The sequence below is a fragment of the Diceros bicornis genome, chromosome 6, assembly GCF_020826845.1.
Source record: "Diceros bicornis minor isolate mBicDic1 chromosome 6, mDicBic1.mat.cur, whole genome shotgun sequence".
Classification (NCBI taxonomy): Eukaryota; Metazoa; Chordata; class Mammalia; order Perissodactyla; family Rhinocerotidae; genus Diceros; species Diceros bicornis.
This window is the reverse complement of record NC_080745.1, coordinates 13,986,606-14,013,423: the sequence shown is the minus strand read 5'-3', so window position 1 is coordinate 14,013,423 and position 26,818 is coordinate 13,986,606. Positions and strand designations below refer to the sequence as shown.

General features: G+C 37.6%; 1 protein-coding gene across 4 annotated transcripts in view; it reads right to left on the bottom strand.

Moving 5' to 3' along the window:
• Window positions 1-1,726: 1,726 nt before the first annotated feature.
• The window catches only part of ZFAND4 (zinc finger AN1-type containing 4), a 121,235-nt gene continuing 96,143 nt past the window's right edge, over window positions 1,727-26,818 (bottom strand). For 3 of the 4 annotated variants that reach the window (XM_058542879.1, XM_058542880.1, XM_058542881.1), the window contains 4 exons: window positions 17,267-18,442; window positions 16,696-16,750; window positions 3,972-4,089; window positions 1,727-2,668 (listed from right to left, as the gene is read on the bottom strand). In XM_058542879.1, the coding sequence (XP_058398862.1) occupies window positions 2,533-2,668; window positions 3,972-4,089; window positions 16,696-16,750; window positions 17,267-18,442 (1,485 nt within the window). In that variant the 3' untranslated portion in view covers window positions 1,727-2,532. Of the gene's footprint in view, window positions 2,669-3,971; window positions 4,090-16,695; window positions 16,751-17,266; window positions 18,443-26,818 lie in introns of those variants that run through there. The other variant, XM_058542882.1, reaches the window with a different exon arrangement.

Here is a 26,818-nt window from a genome sequence, read left to right as displayed (position 1 = left end):
TTACTTTCATTTTTTATCCTTATATAGTTTTTCTAAAACCATATAATTTATTTTCCTCAACCATTTTCAAAGAAATGAGTTTAACATAATTTTCAAAGAAAAATGAGATCATATTTTTATTTCCTAAATTTCATTCACATCTCCTTTTATGATTTTTGTTACATGTACTCTTGTTTATCAATTTTCAATCAAATTTTTTTAAGCTACATCAATTTATTTTCGACTAAGCTACTTAGAGTTATATTTTTTCTGATCCACATTAAAAACATATAATTATTAAAAAATGTTCATCCATGTACCACTTAAAATCATCTCATGTTCCAGCAGTGGTAGAGGAGTCATACTTTGGAAGACACTGCTGGACACAAGACTGGATTATCTATCATGATGGTTTAAGACCCTATTAAACATATACCAGGAAATTAATCCCTGTCTTCTTTTTCATAATTAAATCCCTCCACAAGTTACAACACTGACAAAATTTTAAAAATCTGAGTATTTGAAATTCCCATGTTAGAATGATTAAAATGCATGAAACTTAACTTGAAAATATTTCACATAGCTAAAAGTTAAACATTTTAAGACTTTTAGTGTTGCTAAAACCAAATGCTTCCTGTTTAAAGAAATCCAAAAACTGAATTTTATCACATAAAATTAGTTTAGTTATATAAAACAATATAAATGCCTTTGTTTTTTATCATGGTTAAGCCGTCCAATACAATTAATTTATTTAACTAATGTTTAACCAGTGCCTATATGCAAGGCACTTTGCTAATTACTGGGAATGCAAAGACAGATCTAAGGTCTCTAAAATTACGACTGCTTCTCTATAAGAATTTAAAGCATAAAGAAACGCCTCCCAATAATAGTATAATTTCTTGAATTAAACTGGTTTCTTTCTCAGTGACTTGGAAATTAGTAAAAAGACTCAACTTTGACCAAAATCTTTGGTAAACTTAAAACAAGACTTATTTCTACATGGTCTTGATTTAAAAAGCATAGTGTACTAAGTATATATCAAGCATGCCCTAAGCATTCATATTTATTTAGAGAATAAATGTTTTGGTCCATTTTTCAGCAGGCGATCTAGTTCTTAAAAATGTCTAAAGAACATGTTGTCTTGAAAAGGGAGGAAAAACCAAACTGCTCAACACAGATGGAAATATTTTCATTAGCCTATATAGCCCCCCTTAAAAAGTATGCCTTCAACCCCTAATGGCGTTACTCCTCCACTAATTTCTCGCTGTTCCTTCCTGTAAATGTATTTCCCTCCTGCTCTGAAGGAGCATATTCAGATGTCTTCAGAAGATAAAGGCATCTCTCACCATTCCATATTCAGTCTCTTATAGGAAGTAGAGGAAGGGTAACAGAACTCTTCAGTTCATTCAACCTTGTGTGGAGAAAGAGGCCCTGTGGAGCACCTCAATTAGCCTTCTGGTACCGCTGCAGATCTCACTAGAATTGCAGAGTCTCCTTGGGTTGCCTGCCAGCTGTTTACCAGGGTTTAGCATCAGCCTCAACTAAGCTTCCATAAGGTGAGTGGCCTCCCAAAAGCTTGAATGATATATTGGTTACCTCTGGGAGGCAGGGCCCTTATACCCTAAAAGAATACCTTTATACTGATAGTCATTTTTTCCAAGTTGAATTAAATTAATTAAATGGTTTTACTTAAAAAGTATTTTTAAAAGAAAAACTATTGTAAATAACCAAATAATCAAACTCATAATGAAATTAATTTATTTATTTGAATTTCTCCTGGTAATAGCACTCAACATATAAGAAAGACAAACCAAGCTGTGAGATTTTGTTTTAAATGTAGCCATTTCTCAAAAAGTAAAAAGTTGGGTTCTGTATTTAATGGTAACAAGTGGGACATCTTCTATTTTAAAACTACCATTCAAAAAGTAGTATTAAAAAATATATATACTATGATTAACATGATGTGTTTTATAGAATGGATATATATCTGAATGTCAATCTGAATATGGAATATATATGTGTGTTAAAACCACACTGGGAAACCAAATGTTCTTTTTTATAAAAAGTCGCTTGCCATAAAAAGGAACTTGCTAGTAAACTCAATGAACTTTCAAACATGGGATTTTTTTTAAAAAAATCCCCCCCATCCCCACACAAAAAAAGTGGTAGATTTGAGTAGAGCCATCATCACATGACTGCTCATTTCTGTACAATGTGGAAGCTGGTTAATAGTCAATGTTAACTTCCTAAAGTGCACCTTTTGAAGACCTATATAGTAAAATTGCAATATAAAATATTTAACACAAGACATGTGATAACAAAGCTAAATCATTATAGTTTATAGTTTTTAAAACTCCTTTTAAAAATTCTGATCCACCGAAGAATAAAGATGTCAAATACAGTAGCATTCTCATTCTCCAACAGTATGCACTGAATGCTTTTGTTATTTGGCAAATCTTTTGGAGTCGAACAAAAATAATGCAGTCTAAACAATATTTCTTCTGTCACTGTAATACGATTCCTCCAGCAGAACAGTTAGGCGCAGAGCAAGAGTTAGATTTTTGGAAGTTTTGGTGCGTTAACCACAGGATTTGCCTCCTGTAAATATCTTCTCCCTGCACTCTTGTAATCATAGGTGCAGCTGTGAGTTTCCGCATAGCGATGAGATGCACAGAAGTTGTTTCCACATCTAAAGCACAAAAAAAGTTTATGTGAGTAGTCACATTTCTGTTAGAGGCTCACCTCTGGGAGATCAGAGCTTGACTTCAGGTAGTCCAACAGGAGCCCTGGGATTCTCTTCAGCAATTTCAGCACTGACATTTCCCTTCCACTCATAAACAAGCACAAGCACCCCCACAAAGCACACGTTAATTGTCCATAAATAGGCGAGTTTATAAGAAAGAATCCACCATGGATTGAAACAGGGTATAGACCTTTATGAAGCAGTAAAATGGCAAAAGCTGATAAATATGTCTATCATTTCTGTTATATCTAGTAAACCCGGGAGAACTCTGAATTTCTGAGAAATTCAGTCTTACAAGAAAATTATGTAAACCTAAATATGCCATGAAAGGATTTTAAAAATATTTCTAGCAACAAGATAAGCTGTTTCCATTTGAATAGAATATACTCTAAAAAGCAGTGGTTATTTTTAATGCCTGGCTTCAACCTAAGAGCAGACACCATCCTTAGAGTATATTAATCAATGCTAATAAAAGAAATAATTATGGGTAGAAAAAATTCATTATTTTTTGTAAATATATTATTCATCTGTTTTGAAATAAAAGTGTACCATAAAATTGTTAAAATTTATAGTACATTAACTTTAAATTTAGTCTTTTTTTTGTTCAATTTAAAATAGAATCTTGGAGGAGGCATTTTTCCAAGCTATATTCACACAAAAGTATATCTATCATAAGACAAAGAAAGTACAGTTGTCCTTTGGTATCTGCAGGGGATTGGTTCCAGGACCCCCGAGGATACCAAAACCCAAGGAGTCCATTATATAAAATGGCATAGTATTTGCATATAACCTATGCACATCCTCTTGTATACTTTAAATCTAGATTACTTATAACACCTAATACAATGTAAATGCTATGTAAATAGTTGTTATACTGTATTTGCTTAGGGAATAATGACAAGAAAAAAGTCTGTATGTGTTCAGTACAGACGAAACCATTGTAGCCCTTTTGATCCGAGGTTGGTTGAATCCACGGATGCAGAACCTGCAGATACAAAGGGCTGACTGTACACTCTCTCATTAGTTTAAATCTCCTAATTTAAAGGGCAGGGGAGGATCTCATGAGTTTGGAAATTCATGAGCTGTCTACTTGCTCTTTACTTCAGCCAATTAGGGGTTCAACTGAAGGCTGCTATTTGAACATCATCTTGATGTTATGAATAGTCAATTTAAAGAACATTTTATATTGTATCCCCCAACTGGATCACCACAAAGAAAGTAGCTCAGTTTTTCCAGCTAGGCAACCTGCCTGCATTCGTAGCTAGTAGCCAGTCCAGTTTTCTTTCCACAAAGAAAACAATGCTTTGCTGTTTTCTTCTTTGTTTGAATAGGGGCTTTCACAGGTGGGAGGTGATGAGTACATTCTCCTGTTTAGAGAAAGGACACCTTGATTAATACAGGCATAAAATTCTAAATGTGAAATACTATTAAGGAAAACACATTCCTGTCACTGCAAACTTTTATGCCGTAAAAATTAATTTATGCTACTTTTATATCTAAAATTATTTACAGAATCTGCAAGTGAAGATACGGTAGAACTGTTAAATTTTTAAAGATGTGGTAGGTTTCTATTGAATAGGACTTATATTTTTAGGACTTTTTGTACACACCAATACTTTTCTGATTATTTCTAAGGGTAATCAGTACATGTAAAGTACACCAAACTTTGACAGAGAATCAAGAAAAATGTCTGATTCAAAATCATATTTATGAGGCCTCTGAGAAACAACATAATATGTCATACAATCATCCTGTTCTTTAACAACAAGAAGGAGCGCAGAGTATCGTGAAACTGGTCTTTTAGTCCTGACATAGAAATTAAATTCATCAAACCACGAGTAAGTTATTTATTCTTTCAAAACTTCAATTTGCTCACTTTTAAGATAAAAGAACATGTATTTTTCTCTGTAGGTTTTTAAGTGTTTTAAGGTCAACTGTTATCACATGTAAAAGCATTCTGAAAATTTTAAATGTTACAATTATATAAAATATCATATTATCAATAGTAACTAATATGGTGCCCTGCTCGATTTCACAGTACTACTATCTTTTCAAAAAATGTTTACTAAATTCCGTACTATTGTAACAATTTGTTTTTTTACCTTAAAAGTAAGAGCACATCTGTTATTATATAGGAAAGAATTAAATCAATTTCTTGAATTTCTAAGTGAAATGCATTTAGAACTGAGCAAAACAAAACGCACCCCTAAGCAGAGAGGCTCAAAGTTACAGTCCATAGTTGTTACAATAACAGTACCAGTACACAGTGCTTGGTGGCGCTCAAAGGCCAAGAAGCAAGAGATAAACAAAGAAAACAAAAACACAAGAAAGGAATGAGAAGAAAAATGGGAGAATGTGGTGGTACTGGCACCTATTCTATACTACTGAAAAAGGTTTGGGAGGCCTGGCTTCATGTTTATCTGACAGCTAAAAGTCTCTGAAAATCCTTCAAGGGTTCAAAAAATTGGAATTACAATTAATTGGTGCTGTGCCCTTTGCCACAACCCAGATTGAGTGCTGGGATACAAGCCCAGCAAAATTAAGTATGCTTTATTACCAGTCTAAAATATATTCCCAGATCTTACCCAAAACTGGAAACAAAATTAGAAACTACTAACTGAATGACTCCTAATGGTGCCCGAGCACCAACTCAGTTAATAAGCGCTTTCCTCTTCCAGCGTACTTGGAGTTATCAAGAACATTTCACAAAGGTGATGGTGTAATTTCCACTTCTTAAAAAATAAAGATAAGCATTTGCAAAGGACACAGAGGAAAGGCATATACTACTGGATATCCTCTGGAAGCTCATCTAATTGCAATTATCTTTGAAATTCAGGCTTAGAATATTGTTCCTCAAACAACAGTAGAAAAATCTGTTGATGATAATTTAGTTCAGTGTCGTCATATTTTCATTTTTTTTCCTTCCTTAGGGGTGCTTAACTCAATGTTTCCCAAGATTTTTTCATTCAAGAACTCTTATGAATGTGCAGAGACAGAGAACACAGTAGTGACAGGAATGAGGTGACAAGAAACATAACTGCAGTCTTCTCCTATGAGAATGGTTTCCACATATCCTTCTACCCACCAGAGAAAACCATTTATTAGTCATGTACTCCAGGCTAGGAACCATCACTAATATGCAGGTTCCCTACTACCAACAGGAAAAATTCAAATTCCTTGGACTGGCATTCAAGGCCTTATATGTCCAATATGATACCTTTCTAACTGTCAGAGTCATTTTCTGTCATTTACCACATCATACCCACCCTGAATGATGCACAAGACCCATTCAGTGTGCAATCTCTTCTTCTAAAATGCTCTACTCCACCTTGTCAACCTAGTACAACTCTACTTATTCTCTAAGAAGATACCATCAATCATCAACTCCTCTCTGAAGCCTTCTCTCAAATGTGTATTAAACATAGGAATAAAGAAAAAGTCAACAAAATAATGCCAATGTGAAGAGTTGCTTTTCAGAACAAGATTAAAGATATTTGGATTAACTCACTTGTTCAGCATTTCCTAGTCTAATATTTGATCTAACACAATGATCTATAAAGACTCACCCAGCAGGAAAGGCAGCCAACAAAGTAACATGAGTAGTGTTCAAGATGCAACTTTGGTAATCATCTGCCTAAAAATGATGATTAAAACTATGAAGATGGATAAGATTTCTAAGGGAGATCCTATAGTGAAAACCAAAGAGGACCAATGGAGGAACTTGGTCAATTAAATTTATACCAAATTATACCAATTAAACTTATACCAAAACTTTCACAGACTCCTCTAGGTAATTCAGAATGATATACTTACTACTGAAAGGAAATGGAAACAAGTTACACAGCTCTAGTTTGGGGAATCATCACTGCAGGTAGCAGCTGATGGCTTGACCTAAATGAAATCAACTAAGAGTATATATACAGGAACAAGCAGAAGGCTGGTAAAACAAGTAAAAAAGAAAACTGAGGTTAAAAACAAAAACAATAAAATAAATAAATAATTAAAAAAAACAAAAACAAAAATCTACAACAATGAGATAGCCCAGAATGAGGAAAAAACAAAAAAGTGAGAGAGAGAAAGAAAGGAAAAGAAGAGAAACTATTTCAAGAAGGAGGGCTACAACAATCAAGTAAGAAAAAGATACAGAAGCAGACACTAGATTTGAAATTATGGAGCTCTTTGGTGACCTCAGCAATAGCAATTTCAGAGGAGCAGTGCGAAGAGAAGTGAAGAAAGCACTGTGAAGCCTGAATTAGAGATAAGAGTAGAGATACATACAACACAAACCTCCAAGAGGCTGGGCTGTGGGTTAGGACAGGACAGACTTGAGTATGTGTCAAGGAAAAATAATTATAACATTAAAACTAGATATATTACAGTAATCAAAACAGTGTGGTACCGGCATAAAGACAGACATATAGATCAATGGAACACAATAGAGAATCCAGAAGTAAACCCTCACATATATGGTCAAATAATTTTTGACAAGGGTACCAAGACCATTCAATGGAGAAAATACAGTCTTTTTAAAAAATGGTACTGGGAAAACTGGATACCCACATGGAAAAGAATGAAGCTGGACCCTTATATTACACAGGATACACAAATTAATTCAAAATGTATCAAAGACCTAAATGTAAGAACTAAAATTCTAAAACTCCTAGAGGAAAATATAGGGGAAAAGCTTCATGACATTGGATTTGGCAACCACTTAACGGGACATGACACCAAAGGCACAGGCAACAAAGAAAAAATAGACAAACTGGACTTCATAAAAATTAAAAACTATTGTGCATCAAAAGACAATACTGTGGCTGGCCCAGTGGTGTAGTGGTTGGATTCGCACACTCTGCTTCGGCAGCCCAGGGTTTGCAGGTTCAGATCTGGGGCGCAGACGTGTGCACCGCTTATCAGGTCATGCTTTGGCAGCATCCCACATACAAAGAAACTGAGGAAGATGGGCACAGATGTTAGCCCAGGGCCAATCTTCCTCAGAAAAAAAAAAAAGACACTAGCAACAGAGTAAAAAGGCAACCTACAGAATGGGAGAAAATACCTGCAAATCATATATCTGATAAGGGATTAATATCCAGAATATATAGAGAACACCTAAAACTCAACAACAACAAAAAACTTGATTCAAACATGGGCAAAAGATTTGAGCAGACAGTTCTTCAAAGAAGATATATGAATGGCCAAGCACATAAAAAGACACTCAACATCACTAATCTTAAGGGAAATGCAAATCGATACCACCTCACACCTGTTAGGATATCCACTATCAAAAAAACCAGAAAATAACAAGTGTTGGTGAGAACATGGAGAAACTGGAAACCTTGTCCACTGTTGGTGGGAATGTAACATGGTTACATTCAGCCACTATGGAAAACAGTATGGCAGATCCTCAAAAATTAAAAATAGAATTACCATATGAATTAGTAATTCCACTTCTGGGTATATACTCAAAAGAAGTGAAAGCAGGGCCTCAAAGAGATATTTGTACAACCATGTTTATAGCAGCATTATTCACAATAGCTAAAATGTAGAAGCAACACAAGTCTCCATCCACAGATGCATGGATAAGCAAAATGTTGTACAGTAGGTCCCCCTTATCCGCAGTTTCACTTTCCTCGGTTTCAGTTACCCATGGTCAACCACGGGGTGAAAATATTAAATGAAAAATTCCAGAAATAAACAATTCATGAGTTTTAAATTGCATGCCGTTCATCATCCTTTTGTCCAATGTATTCACACTGTGTACGCTACCCACCCGTGAGTCACTTAGCCTTCTTGGTTATCAGATCCACTGTCACAATATCACAGTGCTTGTGTTCAGGCTGCTTTTTTTTTTTTTTTAATTTTTTGTTTATTGCAGTTACATTGGTTTATAACATTGTAAAAATTTCAGGTGTACATCATTATACTTCTATTTCTGCATAGATTACATCATGTTCACCACCCAAATACTAATTACAACCCATCACCACTCACGTACAGAATTATCCCTTTCACCCTCCACCCTCCCCCCTTCCCCTCTGGTAACCACCAATCCAATCTCTGTCTCTATGTGTTTGTTTATTGTTGTTATTATCTACTACTTAATGAAGGAAATCATACGGTATTTGACCTTCTCCCTCTGACTTATTTCACTTTGCATTATACCCTCAATGTCCATCCATGTTGTCACATGGGTGGATTTCATCGTTTCTTATGGCTGAGTAGTATTCCATTGTGTATATATACCACAGCTTCTTTATCCATTCGTCCCTTGATGGGCACTTAGGTTGCTTCCAAGTCTTGGCTATTGTGAATAACGCTGCAATGAACACAGGGGTGCACGTACCTTTACAAATTGGTGTTTTCAAGTTCTTTGGATAAATACCCAACAGTGGAATAGCTGGATCATATGGTAGTTCTATCCTTGATTTTTTGAGGAATCTCCATACTGTTTTCCATAGTGGCTGCACCAGTTTGCACTCCCACCAGCAGCGTTATGAGAGTTCCCTTCTCTCCACATCCTCTCCAACACATGTTGTTTCCTGTCTTGTTAATTATAGCCATTCTGATGGGCGTGAGGTGATATCTCATTGTAGCTTTGATTTGCATTTCCCTGATAGTTAGTGATTTTGAACATCTTTTCATGTGTGTGTTGGCCATCTGTATATCTTCTTTGGAGAAATGTCTGTTCAGGTCTTTTGCCCATTTTTTAATTGGGTTGTTAGTTTTTTTGTTGTTGAGATGCATGAGTTCTTTATATATTTTGGAGATTAAGCCCTTATCAGATGTATGGTTTGCAAATATATTTTCCCAATTGTTAGGTGGTCTTTTCGTTTTGTTGATGGTGTCCTTTGCTGTACAGAAGCTTTTTAGTTTGATGTAGTCCCATTTATTTATTTTGTCTATTATTTCTCTTGCCCGGTCAGACATGGTGCTTGAAAAGATGTTGGTAAGACCGATGTCAAAGAGAATACTGCCTATGTTTTCTTCTAGAAGTTTCATAGTTTCAGGTCTTACATTCAAGTCTTTAATCCATTTGGAGTTAATTTTTGTGTATGGTGTAAGGTAAGGGTCTACTTTCATTTTTTTGCATGTGGCTATTAGTTTTCCCAACACCATTTGTTGAAGAGACTTTCTTTTCCCCATTGTATGTTCGTGGCTCCTTTGTCAAAGATTAGCTGTCCATAGATGTGTGGGTTTATTTCTGGGCTTTTGATTCTATTCCATTGATCTGTGTGTCTGTTTTTGTGCCAGTACCATGCTGTTTTGGTTACTATAGCTTTGTAATATATTTTGAAATCAGGGAGTGTGATACCTCCAGCTTCGTTCTTTTTTCTCAGGATTTCTTTAGCTATTCGAGGTCTTTTGTTGCTCCATATAAATTTTAGGATTCTTTGTTCTATTCCTGTGAAAAATGTTGTTGGAACTTTGATAGGGATTGCATTGAATCTATAGATTGCTTTAGAAAGTATGGACATCTTAACTATGTTAATTCTTCCAATCCAAGAGCACAGAATATCTTTCCATTTCTTTGCGTCTTCTTCAATTTCTTTCAGAAATGTTTTATAGTTTTCGGTGTACAGCTCTTTCACCTCTTTGGTTAAGTTTATTCCTAGGTATTTTATTCTTTTTGTTGCAATTGTAAATGGGATTGTATTCTTAATTTCTCTTTCTGCTACTTCGTTGTTAGAATTTGTTAAATGCAACTGGTTTTTGTAGGTTGATTTTGTATCCTGCAACTTTACCATATTCGTGTATTACTTCTAAGAGTTTTCTGGTGGATTCTTTAGGGTTTTCTATATATAAAATTGTGTCATCTGCAAATAATGACAGTTTCACTTCTTCCTTTCCAATTTGGATCCCTTTTATTTCTTTCTCTTGCCTGATTGCTCTGCCTAGGACTTCCAGTAATATGTTAAATAGGAGTGGTGACAGTGGGCATCCTTGTCTGGTTCCTGTTCTTAGAGGGATAGCCTTCAGTTTTTCACCATTGAGGATGATATTAGCTGTGGGTTTCTCATATATGGTCTTTATTATGTTGAGGTACTTTCCTTCTACACCCATTTTATTCAGAGTTTTTATCATAAATGGATACTGTATCTTGTCAAATGCTTTCTCTGCATCTGTTAAGTGATCATGTGATTTTTATTCTTCATTTTATTAATGTGGTGTATCACGTTGATTGATTTGCGAATGTTAAACCATCCCTGCATAGCTGGAATAAATCCCACTTGATCATGGTGTATAATCTTTTTAACGTATTGTTGTATGTGATTTGCTAGTATTTTGTTGAGGATTTTTGCATCGATGTTCATCAGTGATATTGGCCTGTAATTTTCTTTTTTTGTGTTGTCCTTGTCTGGTTTTGGTATCAGAGTAATGTCAGCTTTATAGAATGAGTTAGGGAGCTTCCCCCCCTCCCTCAATTTTTTGGAAGAGTTTGAGAAGGATAGGTATTAAGTCTTCTTTGAATGTTTGGTAGAATTCACCAGGGAAGCCGTCTGATCCAGGACTTTTATTTTTGGGGAGGTTTGTGATTACTGTTTCGATCTCCTCACTGGTGATTGGTCTATTCAAATTCTCTACTTCTTCTTGATCTAGTTTTGGAAGGTTGTATGATTCTAAGAATTTATCCTTTTCTTCCAGATTGTCAAATTGGTTGGCATATAGCTTTTCATAGTATTCTCTTATAATCTTTTGTATTTCTGAGGTGTCTGTTGTAACCTCTCCTCTTTCATTTCTGATTTTACTTATTTGTGCCTTCTCTCTTTTTTTCTTGGTGAGTCTAGCTAAAGGTTTGTCAATTTTGTTTATCTTTTCAAAGAACCAGCTCTTGGTTTTATTAATTTTTTCTATTGTTTTTTTGGTCTCTATTTCATTTATTTCTGCTCTGATTTTTATTATTTCCCTTCTTCTACTGATTTTGGGCTTTCCTTGTTCTTCTTTTTCCAGTTCCTTTAGGTTCCTTGTTAGAGTGTTTATTTGAGATTTTTCTTGTTTGTTGAGATAGGCCTGATTGCTATAAACTTCCCTCTTAGAACCGCTTTTGCTGTATCCCATAAGTTCTGGCATGTCGTATTTTCATTTTCATTTGTCTCCAGGTATTTTTTGATTTCTTCTTTGATTTCATCGTTAACCCAGTCGTTGTTCAGCAGCATTTTGTTTAATATCCACGTATTTGTGGCTTTTCTGATTTTCTTCCGATAGTTGATTTCTAGTTTCATACTGTTGTGGTCAGAAAAGATGCTTCGTATTATTTCAATCTTCTTAAATTTATGGAGACTTGTTTTGTGGCCTAATATGTGATCAGTCCTGGAGAATGTTCCATGTGCATTTGAAAAGAACATGGATTCTTCAGTTTTTGGATGGAATGCTCTGTATATATCTACTAGGTCCATCTGTTCTAGTGTATGTTTTAAGGCCAATGTTTCCTTATTGATCTTCTGTTTGGATAATCTATCCATTGGTGTAAGTGGAGTGTTAAAGTCCCCTACTATTATTGTGTTACTGTCTATTTCTGCTTTTATGTCTGTTAATAATTGCTTTATATATTTAGGTGCACCTACATTGGGTGAGGAGATATTTACAAGTGCTATACCCTCCTGTTGGATTGCTCCCTTGATCATTATGTAATGCCCTTCTTTGTCTCTTTTTACAGTTTTTGTTTTAAAGTCTATTTTGTCTGATATAAGTACTGCCACCTCAGCTTTCTTTTCATTGCCATTTGCGTGGAGTATCTTTTTCCACCCCTTCACCTTCAGTTTGTGAGTGTCTTTAGGTCTGAAGTGTGTCTCTTGTATGCAGCATATATATGGGTCTTGTTTTTTTATCCAATCAGCCACCCTATGCCTTTTAATTGGAGCATTGAGTCCATTGACGTTTAAAGTAGCTATTCATAAGTATGTATTTACTGCAATTTTTTAACTTTTTTTTTCTCAGTGTTTTAGTAGTCCTTCTCTGTTCCTTTCTTCTTCTATACAGAATTGATGGTCACTTTAGTTTGACCTCTGTCTGAAAGCTGTACTCTTTAACTCCCCTCCTCCCTCATGTTTTTGATATCATATCTAACCTCTTTTTTGTGCATTTGTATCCATTACGTTCTTATCATGGAAATAGATAATTTTTCCTATTTGTGGTCTTCTCTTTTCCCCTTAAATCAGTCCCTTTCACATTTCTTGTAGCACTGGTTTCTTGGTGACAAACTCCTTTAATTTTTGCTGGTCTGGGAAATTTTTGATCTCTCCTTCCATTTTGAATGATAACCTTGCCACGTAGAGTATTCTTGACTGTAAATTTTTTCCTTTTAGCACTTTAAATATATCCTGCCATTCTCTTCCAGCCTGTAAAGTTTCTGCTGAGAAGTCAGCTGATAGCCTTATGGGGTTTCCTTTGTATGTAACTTGACATTCCCTTGCGGCTTTTAGGATTCTCTCTTTATCTTTAATTCTGGACATTTTGATTATGATGTGTCTTGGTGTGGGCCTCTTCGGGTTTATCTTGTTTGGGGCTCTCTGTGCTTCCTGTACCTGGATGTCTGTTTCCTTCCTTAGGTTAGGGAAGTTTTCATCTATTATTTCTTGAAATAGATTCTCTGCCCCCTTGTCTTGCTCTACTCATTCCGGGACACCTATAACACGGATGTTAGTGTGCTTGATGTTGTCCCAGAGGTACCTTAGACTGTCCTCACTCTTTTTAACTCTTTTCTCTTTTATCTGTTCAGCTTGGGTAATTTCTTCTAGTCTTTTGTCCAGCTCACAGATCCATTCTTCTGTATCCTGTACTCTGCTTTTGAGTCCCTCTAATGAATTTTTCATTTCCAGTATTGTATTCTTCATTTCTGATTGGTTCTTTTTTATATCTTCCATTTCCTTGTTGACATTCTGACTGAGTTCATCTATTCTTCTCCCCAGGTCAGTGAGCATGCTTAACACTCTTTGTTTGAACTCTCTGTTGGGTAGGTTGCTCATTTCTGTTTCACTTAGTTCCTTTTCTGGGGTTTTGACCTGTTCCCTTACTTGGAATGTATTCTTTTGCCTCCTCATTTTGCCTCTTTCCCTGTGCTTGTGTCTACATATTAGGTAGGTCAGCTACGTCTCCTGCTCTTGGATAGGTGACCTTATGTAAGTGACGCCTTAGGAGGCTTCCAGTGTGCTTCTCTCAGTTCTCAATGTTCCAGGGGTGACCCCTATGTGGGCTACGTGTGTCCTTCTGTTGTGGCCTGTTTGCTCTCCCTGTAGGCGCCCAGGGAGGCCGAGTTATGCTCCTCGCCAGCTGTTGTAATGCTCAGCTGCTTGTAGTTGTTGTGGGCCCTTCAGTCTCTTTATCAGGTGTGGGGAGCCCCAGCACAGTTGGCTGCAAGTTCTAATACCACATTTGTGTGGCAGTATTTCTTTTAAGTGAGTAGGCCCCCAGCATGGCAGGTTGTTAGGCTCAGGGCCTTACAATTGCTGTAAGCCTCTAGCCTGTTAGGTCTCTTGTCAGCTCTCTGAGGATTGCAGCTGGGTGGGGCTGGCCTCAGGCACAGGAGCACCCAATTGTTTCAGGCTTTGGAAGGTGGGGCAAACCCCCTATGTGGGTCTTTGAGAAGCACAAGTCTTCTGCAGCTGACAAGCCCTGCTGCCCACAGGTCCACACACACAGTCAACACAGTCCTGCCCCGTGTGCGTGCCCCGACCTCCGGAAGAGGACCCAGTCTCTCCACGGTGGGAGCCCCACACACTCCGCCACCACCCCACACTGTCCACCCGCTCCTTGTGCACGCCCTGCCCCAGTGAAGTGGGCTCAGTTGCCAGGCTGCAGAGAATCCAGTCACCAATCTATGCAGGCCCACAAGTTGCCTGAGGGCTTGTTGTTGGGTGGGGCCAGTCTCTAGGGTGGGCTGCCTGCCCTGGCTGAGCTGGATTAAATCGGTGCTCTAGCGGGTGGGGCAGACCTGGGCTAGCAGGCCTCAGGGAGAACTCCAATGGCGTCTGTGTCAGCATGCCCACACCAGGCCACAACAATGGCCGCCGCCAATGTCCAGCCCCTGGAGAGGTCTCACCTCTCACCGAGATGCACTCAGGGCCTATTAGGTGAGTCTCTTTTCACCACAGCACTGTGCACCTTTCTTTCTGGTGATTTTAGGATGCTTTCTGAAACGAGTGAGTTTGCACGCGGGCCCTTTAAGAGCCGGTTTTAGTTTCTTTGTGAACCAGCTTTTCTTGGGGTACTTCCCAATGTTTTAGTAGCAGGCACAGTCAGCTATTATGCCGCTGGTGTCGATTGTGCTGGGTCCACAAAATGCCCACAGTGGGGGCGCTCCCCGGCTCGGGGCCCCACGCCTCCAGGGAGGGCTGCGGACCTGTGCGCTGCTCCCGGCAGCCGTGAAGCTGGCGGCTTGTGAAGGCGGCGTTTTTCCTTTCCAGAAGGGAGTTTCTGCCTCTTCCACCTCAATTAGGATTGTCCATTGTTGCAGGAGTTCCTCTTATCCAGTTTTCAGTTCTGTCTCAGGGGTAATTTTTCCACAAGTAGTTGTAAATTGGCTGTGTCCACGGGAGCAGGTGAGTTCCGAGTCTGCTTATGCCGCCATCTTGAGTTCGCCCCCCAGTGCTTGTGTTCAAATAACCCTTACTATACTTAATAATGGCCCCAAAGCCAACTTTATTATTTGTTATTGTTGTTAATCTCTTACTGTGCCTAATTTATAAATTAAACTTTATCATAGGTATGTATGTATAGGAAAAAATGTAGTCTATATATAGGGTTTGGTACTATCTGTGGTTTCAGGCATCTACTGGGGGTCTTGGAATGTATCCCATGCAGATAACGGGAGACTACAGTATACATAAAATGAATATTATTCAGTCTTAAAAAGTATGGAAATTCTGACACATGCTACAACATAAATGAATCTTGAAGACATTATGCTAAGTGAAGTAAGCCAGATAGAAAAGGACAAATATTGTATGATTCCACTGATATGAGGTACTTAGAGTAGTTAAAATTAGAGAGACAGAAAGAATGGCAGTCGCCAGGGGTTGGGGTGGGAGAAGAATGAAGTGTAGTGTTTAATGGGTACAGAGTTTCAGTTTTTCAAGATGAAAAGAGTTCTGGAGATGCATGGTGGTGATGGTTGTCCAACAGTGTGAATGTACTTAATGCTACTGAATTGTACACTTAAAAATGGTTAAGATAGCAAATTTTATGTTATGTGTATTTTACCACAATAAAAATTTTTTTTTAAAAAATGGATATATTAAGACTTTAGAACCTTGAGCCTTAATAGTAGTGAAAAACAACCCTAAGTATCTCTTTAAAGACATAAAACTCACATGACAACCATAATATATAAAGTATCCTTTAAAACCTTGGGGCTACAAAGGTGGTACCTCTTTGGTAATGAGTTTCCCATCTCTAGTCTGGGTATTAAAACATAAAAGATGATGACAGTAATGGCTTCCTTGTAAATAATGACTGGCCAGTGCACCTTGAAGGTTACTGGTAGAAGGGAGTGCTAATGTTATAGTCATTTCTGTTATTGTGCCTTAGCAAAGGCTGGTCCTAGAGACTGTCCCTTTCTTTTATCCAGAAACAACCAGTTTATTGAAAGGAGCTCCTACTATCATCCCTGATACTGAATTATGATGTTAAGAAACACATTTCTAGGGTATTTCCTCAAAACCCATCCAGCAGCACAGCATGGCTCTGGAGCGGCCAGTGACTAGGAGCGTTGGGAATAATATGTTAATTCTTCATTTATCTTATCTTTTCACATAGACCATATCTCTTCCCAAACAACAGAGACCTCAGTTAGAATTTTTGTTTTATTCTTCAAATATATCCTACAGTCAGTTCTCATAATCATTTTCTTAAGTGGAACAAAGTACTCTGTACATAGCACAAAGAATATTCTTCTCATTTCTTTTTGAAAATTCAACAGTATGCATAATAATATGATTATTAGCCTTCTATTGTTTTCAAAATTATCTGTAGCTTACCTACTCTTTTCCCTGCTGCTGTATTATTTCCATTCATTCCAATACCACGGGCAGACTACAATTAAAACACAAAACATCTATAGAGGTGAGTTAATGGAGAACAGAAGAAAAGATCACCAAACATGAAATACTTGTATTTTATTACAAAAATGCTGTTGGGCTTTCATTTAAAATTATTTAATCTAATTTTAGTTAAATTAACTTGGAACCTGATTCTCACATCCAGCAATATTGTACTTATTATTTATCTTTAAGAGAGTAAAATTTGATGGCTCAAATAAAAGTTCTTATTTGGGAAAAACATTAATAAAAATATTTAGCATTTAAAAATATATGATAAATTATTTACACGAAATTATTTTCAAATTCCAGTTTTCAATTTAGGACTAAACATTATTTAAAATTCAACAGTCAAAAAGATTTTCTACAAACTAGATGAACATTTTAAGAGAAATTTATGAAAAGAATTCAACCTTAGGCCTCCTTATTTATGTAAACAATAAAAAACTTAAAATATGTGGAATCACTACAAGGATATAGTTATAGAACATATTGAAAGGCAAATACTTACTAGAAAAAATTCTGTAGGTTCTAACTGCGGGGAGCTTTGCCTAACGCTTTCTTCCTGAAAATGCTGGAAGTTTGCAGACAACCCAATTCCAGAGGTCCGAAGTCTGCCTGTCCCACGTGTACTCTGTAAGCTATCTCTGCTTGCACTCCGGGCCAGCGAAGCGAGAAAATCTATATTATTTACACAACCAACAGGCTCTTTGGAAGCCTTGTTAGCCATTTCTGTGATATCTCGAGCCTCAACTTTAGAAATAATATCAGATCTTTTCCCAGGTGAATCAACTTTAACAGCTCGAAAGCGAGTAGTTCTAGAGAAAGAAGAATCAGTTATATTTCGAACATCCAATGACCGGAGCACATTTTGTGAAGCAGAAGACTGGAGGTTCCCAGACTCAAAATATTTGGACTGTCTCTGTGGTTTCACCAGAGAATTATTGAGTGACATTGGTGTAGAACAGCGAAGAGGTGACAAGAGTCTATTCTTGTGAGGACTTAATTCACAGTGGTTGAGAACTGTGGTCTCTACTGATTCACCACTCAACACTCTTGCAACACGTTTAAGATGCTGCTCTGTATCTTTCATCCCTTTATCACCATTAGTGAGTAAGAACTCTGGATTTACCTTCCGTGTGCCTTCTAAGCCACTGCTCTGTTCATCAGTGTTTCCTTCTGTAAACGAAGCAAATGAACCCACTTCAGGTAAAAGTGATTCTTCAGTTACACACTCTTGTGAAGTTGGAAATAAAACAGCATCATCCTCATTATTAGATGACAAATTTCCTGAAAACTGTTTTGTCCGCCTAGGCAGGGATAATCCAAGATGGAGAATAGAATCAGCAAGCTCTTTGTCATTTTCAAACTCCATATGGGGTAACTGAGGTGGTAGTTTGGTGCTACTATTGGATTGAGACAGTGTGCTGCTCTCCCAGTTATCAAATTCCTTAAGAAAATCACTAGCGACGGATGGTATGGGTCTATCAGCAGGGGGCAGAGTTGCCAAACTTGAAATTGCATTGCTGGACATTTCAGGTCGATATGTATTCCCAGGAGAAGGTAAACAGGACTGCCCAATGTGGGGGAGAACCCTTAACAATCTGTGGCGAGCAGCTGCTGTGGAACTACTAGAAGGTCGAGGAGCTACAGGTGGATGAGGTTTTACCTTGACAGCTTTCTTAGGCTAAAAGAAAAGAGCGAATATACAGTTCCTTTATACAGTCATTTTCTCTGCCCATCAACAAAAATTAATGAAGGAAGAAAATGTTACTTACTGTAACATATTGGCATTTTGATTACTTCAATTTAAAATGTTTAAAAAGATTAAAATCTTAAGCTTATGACTTAGAAGTATTTTGCTATCACCCTTCTTTGAGTATAATTTCCTGAGAATGTTAAAGAAAAATAATTTTGTTTTATTTATTTTCTTCACTACTGATTATTTGTCAGAGTTTGGCTGTAAAGAAAACTCATTGATTATATTACATATGGCATTGCTGACCTATTTTAGATCCCCAACAACTTTTCCTAGTAAGATAAGTAAGTGTTGAGGGCCGGCCCCGTGGCTTACCAGTTAAGTGCGTGCGCTCTGCTACTGGCGGCCCGGGTTCAGGTTCCGGGCGTGCACCGATGCACCGCTTGTCTGGCCATGCTGAGGTGGCGTCCCACGTACAGCAACTAGAAGGATGTGCCACTATGACATACAACTATCTACTGGGGCTTTGGGGAGAAAAAGGGGAAAAAAAAAGGAGGAGGATTGGCAATAGATGTTAGCTCAGGGCCAGTCTTCCTCAGCAAAAAGATGAGGATTGGCATGGATGTTAGCTCCGGGCTGATCTTCCTCACAAAAAAATAAACAACACCAAAAAAAGATAAGTAAGTATTTGGCTAGGTAGGTATTGCAGAAGAGTTCACAGGCCTAAACTACTATTCTTGAAAAGGCCGGCTTACAAGGTTGGCCCTTGGCTGGCTTCTGGGAACATGTATTTCAAGAGGGTTCCCACCACCCTAACTGATAAGAGTGGCTCATTGTGCCTAACCTATTTGTGCAAACAATATAGTTCATACTAACACTGGCTTTCCTTCTGGGACTCTGGAATTTTGGTACATACCAGGCAGAAGGTGCCTACATCATCAGCCACCAATAAAAACCCTGGGCACAGAGTCTCTAATGAGCTTCTCTGGTAGACAACATTCTACATGTGCTGACACAATTCATTGACAGAGGAATTAAGCACAACCCATGAGACTCCGCTGGGAAAGGACTCTGGGAAGCTTGTGCCTGGTTTTCTCTGGAATTCACCCCATGTACTTTTTCCCTTTGCTGATTCTGCTTTGTACCCTTTTGCTGTAATAAATCTTAACCATGAATACAATTATATTCTAGCCCTGTGAGTCTTCCTAGCAAATCATCAAACGTGGGAGTGGTCTAGGGGTCCCTGATACAGTAGGCTTTAATAAAAGTGTCACGATTCATGATGTTATGAATAAAGTTGAAAATTAAAGATAAGAAGCCTTTGCTCTTATCTTAAGATATGTGCTAATATGACCATCAGGATGGCATGGAATACCTGATGACATACCAACACTCCCAACCTAGAAATATAAGAAAAGCTAGATAATTCAGTAGATACCAGTTGAGGCAAGAACTAGAGGAGTTAAAATCCAAAGAAAGAAGAACCTTTGAAAGATATGCTGGCTCCTATAGCTGCTTTTATCCTAGGACCATTGTCTTACCAACCTGCAATTCCATACTTAGCAAAAACAGTCTTCAAAAATGAAGGTGATGACTTTTGGGCTGTAGAGATTAGTGGTGGTTGCCTAAATGTGAATTTTTCCGTGCATCCTCCAAAGAACCATACAGATTAACAACATAAGCAAATAAAATTATCCATAACCATACCTTCATCAAAACCAGGGGACAGATAAAATTAATTTCAAATTACCTGTAGGTAGGGAAATACTAAGTCCAGGAGACTCATCTGCAAAGCCTATGCCTGTGGTGAGAGACAAGCAAGAGTGTGGAGCAAGAGAGGAAGGAAGGAAGGAAGGGAGTGAGGGAGGAGAGGGAGGGAAGAGTGGGAGAAAAGGGAAGGAAGAAAGGAAGCAAAAATTGAGATGTGATAACCTAGAGTTGATGGAACAAAGATAAAATAAACCCACAAAAGAGAAAATCCCCACTTGATTATGAAAATACAGAAAACACATTTAAGATATAGGATATTAAAACACAGGCTATGAGGATATAAAAAGCCAACTGACTTGGAACTGTTCAGGACCTGAGGAGAGAGCTTCAAGAAGGCACCACTTCTTGGGGAAGAAGGAGTAAGTTGGAAGGAAAAGGCACTCAAGAACTTGATAGTGAAGGTCAAGAAGGCAGCAAGAAAGTGAAAGTAAGGATCCTATAGACACAAGAGGTAATCACAAAATCAGAAAACACACCACCCCTACCCTCCAATAAAAGAATGCCATTGATTTTAAAAACTGCATTTCACTATACTGAGAGAAGAGGGTGCTCTTGAAATAAGAAACCTACTTTGCCACACAAAATCCTCACTTTTGTCTACATACAACTGTTAATATTTATTTGAGTAAATAAAAATTACCCCCCCAAAATCAGAAAATAAACAGAAAAAGGTAGACCAAATCTATACAAAGCTATTATAAAAATAAAACAGAAAATGAGAATCGGAACATTTCAGCTAATGAAAATTTCCCCCCAAACAATGAAGCAAAATAAACATGCATCACAACACTCCAACCTGAATTAATATCCTTAAGTTAGCATTGGCAGATGTTTTTGTAAAAGCCACATCACATCAGAAATCTAAAAACTCAAGACATAATGGACAAAAGAAAAGGGAAAGATATGAAATGAGAGTTGACCAAACCCAGAAAATAATCTGAAAAGCACTAAATCATCTTAGAAATTAAGACTAAATTACAAGGTGCCCAAGGGAGATCAGATTCTACTGAACATTTAATAAAAACTACTGAAGAAGGTATGAAAACAGCCAAGAGGATGGAAATGAAATAGAATTAAAAAGGAGAGGTCCCAGATGGCAGCATAGGAAGATCCTGAAATCATTTCCTCCCACTGACACCCAAATTTACACCTACATATAGAGCAATTCCTCCTGAAGAAGAATTGAGGGCTGACCTGGACAGCTGCTGCACAACACATGACAGACGAAACACACAGAGATGGATAGGAGAGAGGGAGATACAGTATGGATGGGAACCCTACCCCCACAACACTGTGACCAACAGCAGGAAGGGATACCACAGAGAGGTCCATGGGCAGGGCTGCCCACTCTGGGGCACAGTGAAAAAACAGCAGTTTAAAAGGCACCTAGAGGGCCGGCCCTGTGGCTTAGCGGTTAAGTGCGCGAGCTCCGCTGCTGGCGGCCCGGGTTCGGATCCCGGGCGCGCACAGACGCACCGCTTCTCCGGCCGTGCTGGGGCCGCGTCCCACATACAGCAACTAGAAGGCTGTGCAACTACGACATACAACTATCTACTGGGGCTTTTGGGGGAAAATAAATAAATAAATAAAATATTTTAAAAAAATAAATAAAATAAAGGGCACCTAGACTATAGGGAAGGAAATATATTCACTAATCCTAGAGCATCTGCCAAACAGGCAGGGAACTGCTGGAACTTCCTCTGGGGTCAGAGGTGCTGGCCAGCACCATTTTTCGCATCCCCCCCCCTCCTCAATAGTGTGAGTGGGAGATGATCTAGCTGCTCTAGCTGGCCTGCTAAGGCTGCCCCAGGGTACCCTGGGCCCCTGGTCCACACCAGCTCCAGCTGTTCCCCCAAGGCAGCCCAGGTACAGTGAGCCCCAGGACCCCACACCCTGCATCTCATCCAGCGTCAGCTGTCCTGCCAGGGCAGCCCCAGTGTGGTGTGCCCCAGGACACACCTGGCCCGTGTGTGAATCAGCTCCAACAGTCTGGCCAGGGTGGCCCCAGTGCAGTGTGCCCCAGGACTCCCCTGGCCTACACCCATGCCACCTCTGGCCAGCCTACCAAGGTGGCCCAGACACAGCACACCTCAGGAATTCCCATACTGCTCCTATCCAGCTCTAGCCAGCCTGCCAAAGCCGTCTGGCACATGGGGATACTCCTATATAAGGCCACTCTTTCAGGACCAGGAGAGGTAGTTCTTGTACTTAATATAGAGAAACAATCACAGAAAGTCAAACAAAATGAAGTAGAGAAATATGTTCCAAATGAAAAAATAAGATAAAAATCCCATAAAAGAATACTAATGAAATGGAGATAAGTAATTTACCTGATAAAGAGTTCAAAGTAATGGTCATAAAGATGCTCACCGAACTCGGGACAAGAATGAAGGAACACAGTGAGAACTTCCACAAAGAGTTAGAAAATATAAGAAAGAACCAATCACAGCTGAAGAATACAATAACTGAAATGAAAAATACACTAGAGGGAATCAACAACAGATTAGATGATACAGAAGAATGGATTAGTGACCTGGAAGACAAAATAGTGAAAATCACCAAATTAGAATAGCGAAAAGAAAAAAGAATTTTAAAAAATGAGGATAGTTTAAGGGACCTCTGGGATGACATCAAGCATACTAATATTTGCATTATAGGTGTCCCAAAGGGAGAAGAGAAAAAAGGGCAGAAAACTTATTTGAAGAAATAATGGCTGAAAACTTCCCTAACCTGGAGAAGGAAACAGACATTCAGGTCCAGGAAGCACAGAGAGTCCCAAACAAGAAGAACTCAAAGAGACCCACACCAAGACATATTATAATTAAAATAGCAAAAGTTAAAGATAAAGAGAGAATCTTAAAGGCAGCAAGAGAAAAACTACAAGTCACATACAAAGAAACCCTCATAAGACTATCAGCTGATTTTTCAGCAGAAAATTTATAGGCCAGAAGGGAATGACATGATATATTTAAAGTGTTGAAAGGAAAAAACTTACAAACAAGCATACTCTACCCAGCAAAGTTACCATTCAAAATCAAAAGAAAGATAAAGAGTTTCCCAGATAAGCAAAAACTAAAGGAGTTCATCACCACTAAACTGGCCTTATAAGAAATGTTAAAGGGTCTTCTTTAAGCAGAAAAGGCCATAACTAGAAATAAGAAAATATATGACAGAAAAAATCTCACTGGTAAAGGCAAATACTTAGTAAGGGCAATGGATCAGCCACTTAAAAAGCTAGCATGAAAGTTAAAAGAAAAAGTAGTAAAATCAACTATAACTACAATAAGTAGTTAAGGGAATCACAAAATAAAAAGATGTAAAATATGACATCAAAAACACAAAATATGGAAGGAAGGCAGTAAAAATGTAGTGCTTTTAGAATGTGTTCAAACTTAAGCGATTATCACCTGAAAATAGACTGCTATTTATATATATATATAGGTCGATATATATGAACCGCATGATAACCATAAGCCAAAAACCTACAATAGACACACAAAAAATAAATAGAAAGGAACTCAAAAATAACACTAAAGAAAACCATCAAACCACAAAGGAAGAGACCAAGAGAAGAAAAAAGGAACAGAGAAGAACTACAAAAACAAGCAGAAAATAACTAACAAAATGGCAATAAGGAGGCCAGCCCAGTGGTGCAAGCAGTAAGTGCGCATGCTCCGCTGTGGCAGCCCGGGGTTTGCCGGTTCGGATCCCGGGCGCACACCGACACACCACTTGTCAAGCCATGCTGTGGCGGTGTCCCATATAAAGTGGAGGAAGACTGGCATGGATGTTAGCCCAGGACCAGTCTTCCTCAGCAACAAAGAGGAGGATTGGCAGATGTTAGCTCAGGGCTGATCTTCCTCACACACAAAAAAATTGGCAATAAGTACATACCTATCAATAATTATTATAAATGTAAGTGGACTAAATGTCCCAATCAAAAGACACCGGGTGGCTGAATGAATAAAAGAACAAGACCTATCTATATGCTGCCTACAAGAGACTCACTTCAGAGCTAAAGAGACACGCAGACTGAAAGTGAAGGGATAGAAAAAGATATTCCATGCAAATGAAAAGCAAAAGAAAGCTGGGGTAGCAATACACATATCAGAAAAAAACAGCCTTTAAAACAGACTGTAACAAAAGACAAAAAAGGGCATTAAGTAATGACAAAGGGGTCAGTCCAAAAAGAGGATATAACATTTGTAAACATTTATGCAGCCAACATAGGAGCACCTAAATATATAAAGCAAATATTAATAGACATAAAGGGAGAAATTGACCAGAATATAATAATAGTAGAGGAATTTAATACCCCACTTACATCAATGGATAGATTATCCAGACAGAAAATCAATAAGGAAACACTGGCCTTAAATGACACATTAGACCAGATGAACTTAATAGATATATAAAGAACATTCTATCCAAAAACTGCAGAATACACATTCTTTTCAAGGGCTCATGGAACAGTCTCCAAGATAGATCATGTTAGGCCACAAAACAAGTCTCAATACATTTAAGAAGACTGAAATCATATCAAGCATCTTTTTCACCACAATAGTATGAAACTAGAAATCAATTACAAGAAGAAAACTGGAAAAAACACAAACACGTGGAGACTAAACAACATGCTACTAACCAACTGATGGGTCAACAAAGAAATCAAAGAGGAAATCAAAAAATACCTTGAGACAAATGAAAATGGAAACACAACTTTCCAAAGTCTATGGGAAACAGAAAAGCAGTTCTCTGAGGGAAGTTTGTAGCGATACAGGCCTTCCTCAAGAAACGAGAAAAATCTCAAATAAGCAATCTAATTTTACACCTAAAGGAACTAGAAAATGAAGAATAAACAAAGCCCAGAGTTAGCAGAAGGAAGAAAATAATAAAGATCAGAGAAGAAATAAATGAAATAGAAACTAAAAAAACAATAGAAAAGTTCAGTGAAACTAAAGCTGTTTCTTTGAAAAGATAAACAAAATCGATAAATCATTATTAGCCATATTCATCAAGAAAAAAGGAGAGAGGGCATAAATGAATAAAATCAGAAATGAAAGAGAAGAAGTTACGACACCACAGAAATACAAAGGATCATAAGAGACTACTATGAACCATTATATGCCAACAGGTTGGAAAACCTAGAAGAAATGGATAAATTCACAGATAAACACAACCTGACAAGACTGAATCATGAAGAAAAAGAAAATCTGAATAGACCAATTACAAGTAATGATATTGAATCAGTAATTTAAAAACTTCCATAAAAGCAAAAGTCCAGAACCAGATGGCTTCACAGGTGAATTCTACCAAACATTTAAAGAAGTATTAATACCTATCCTTCTCAATTTATTCCAAAAAATTAAAGAGGAGGGGACATTTCCTAACTCATTTTATGAAGCCAGCATTACCCTGATACCAAAACCAAACAAAGACACCACAAAGAAAGGAAATTATAGGCCAACATCCCTGATGAACACAGATGCAAAAATCCGCAACAAAATATTAGCAAACTGAATTCAACAACACATGAAAAAAAAATCATACACTACGATCAAGTGGGATTTATTCCAGAGATGCAAAGATGGTTCAATATCTGCAAATCAATCAACTTGATATACCACCTTAGCAAAATGAAGGATAAAAATCATATGATTATCTCAATAGATGCAGAAAAAGCATTTGACAAAATTCAACATCCATTTATGATAAAAACTCTGAAGAAAGTGGGTATAGAGGGAACATACCTCAACATAATAAAGGCCATATATGACAAACCCATAGCTAACATCATACTCAACAGTGAAAAGCTGTACTCTTTTCCTCTAAGATCAGGAACAAGAGAGGGATGCCCACTCTTGCCATGTTTATTCAACATACTATTGGAAATCCTAGTAACAGCAATTAGTCAAGAAAAAGAAATAAAAGGCATTCAAATAGGAAAGGTAGAAGTAAAACTGTCACTATTTGCAGATGACATGATACTATATATGGAAAACCCTAAAGACTCCACCTAAAAAGTACTAGAACTAATAAATGAATTCAGTGTAGTTGCAGGATACAAAATTAATCTACAGAAATAGGTTGCATTTCTATACACTAATAATGAACTATCAGAAACAGAAATTAAGAAAACAATCTCACTTACAATTGCATCAAAAAGAATAAAATATCTGTAAATATATTTAACCAAGAAAATGAAAGACCTGTACTCTGAAAACTATAAGATATCGATGAAAGAAATTGAAGACAACACAAATAAATGTAAAGACATACCACACTCGTGTACTAGAAGAATTAATATTGTTAAAATGTCCATACTACCCAAAGCAATCTACAGATTCAATGCAATCCCCATCAAAATACCAATAGCATTTTTCACAGAACCAGAACAAAGAAATCCTAAAATTTGCATACAACCACAAAAGACCCCAACCAGCCAATGCAATCTTGAGAAAGAAGAACAAAGCTGGAGATATCACGTTCCCTGATTTCAAATTATACTACAAAGCTATAGTAATCAAAACAGTATGGTACTGGCATGAAAACAGACACACAGATCAATGGTATTGAATAGGGAGCCCAGAAATAAAC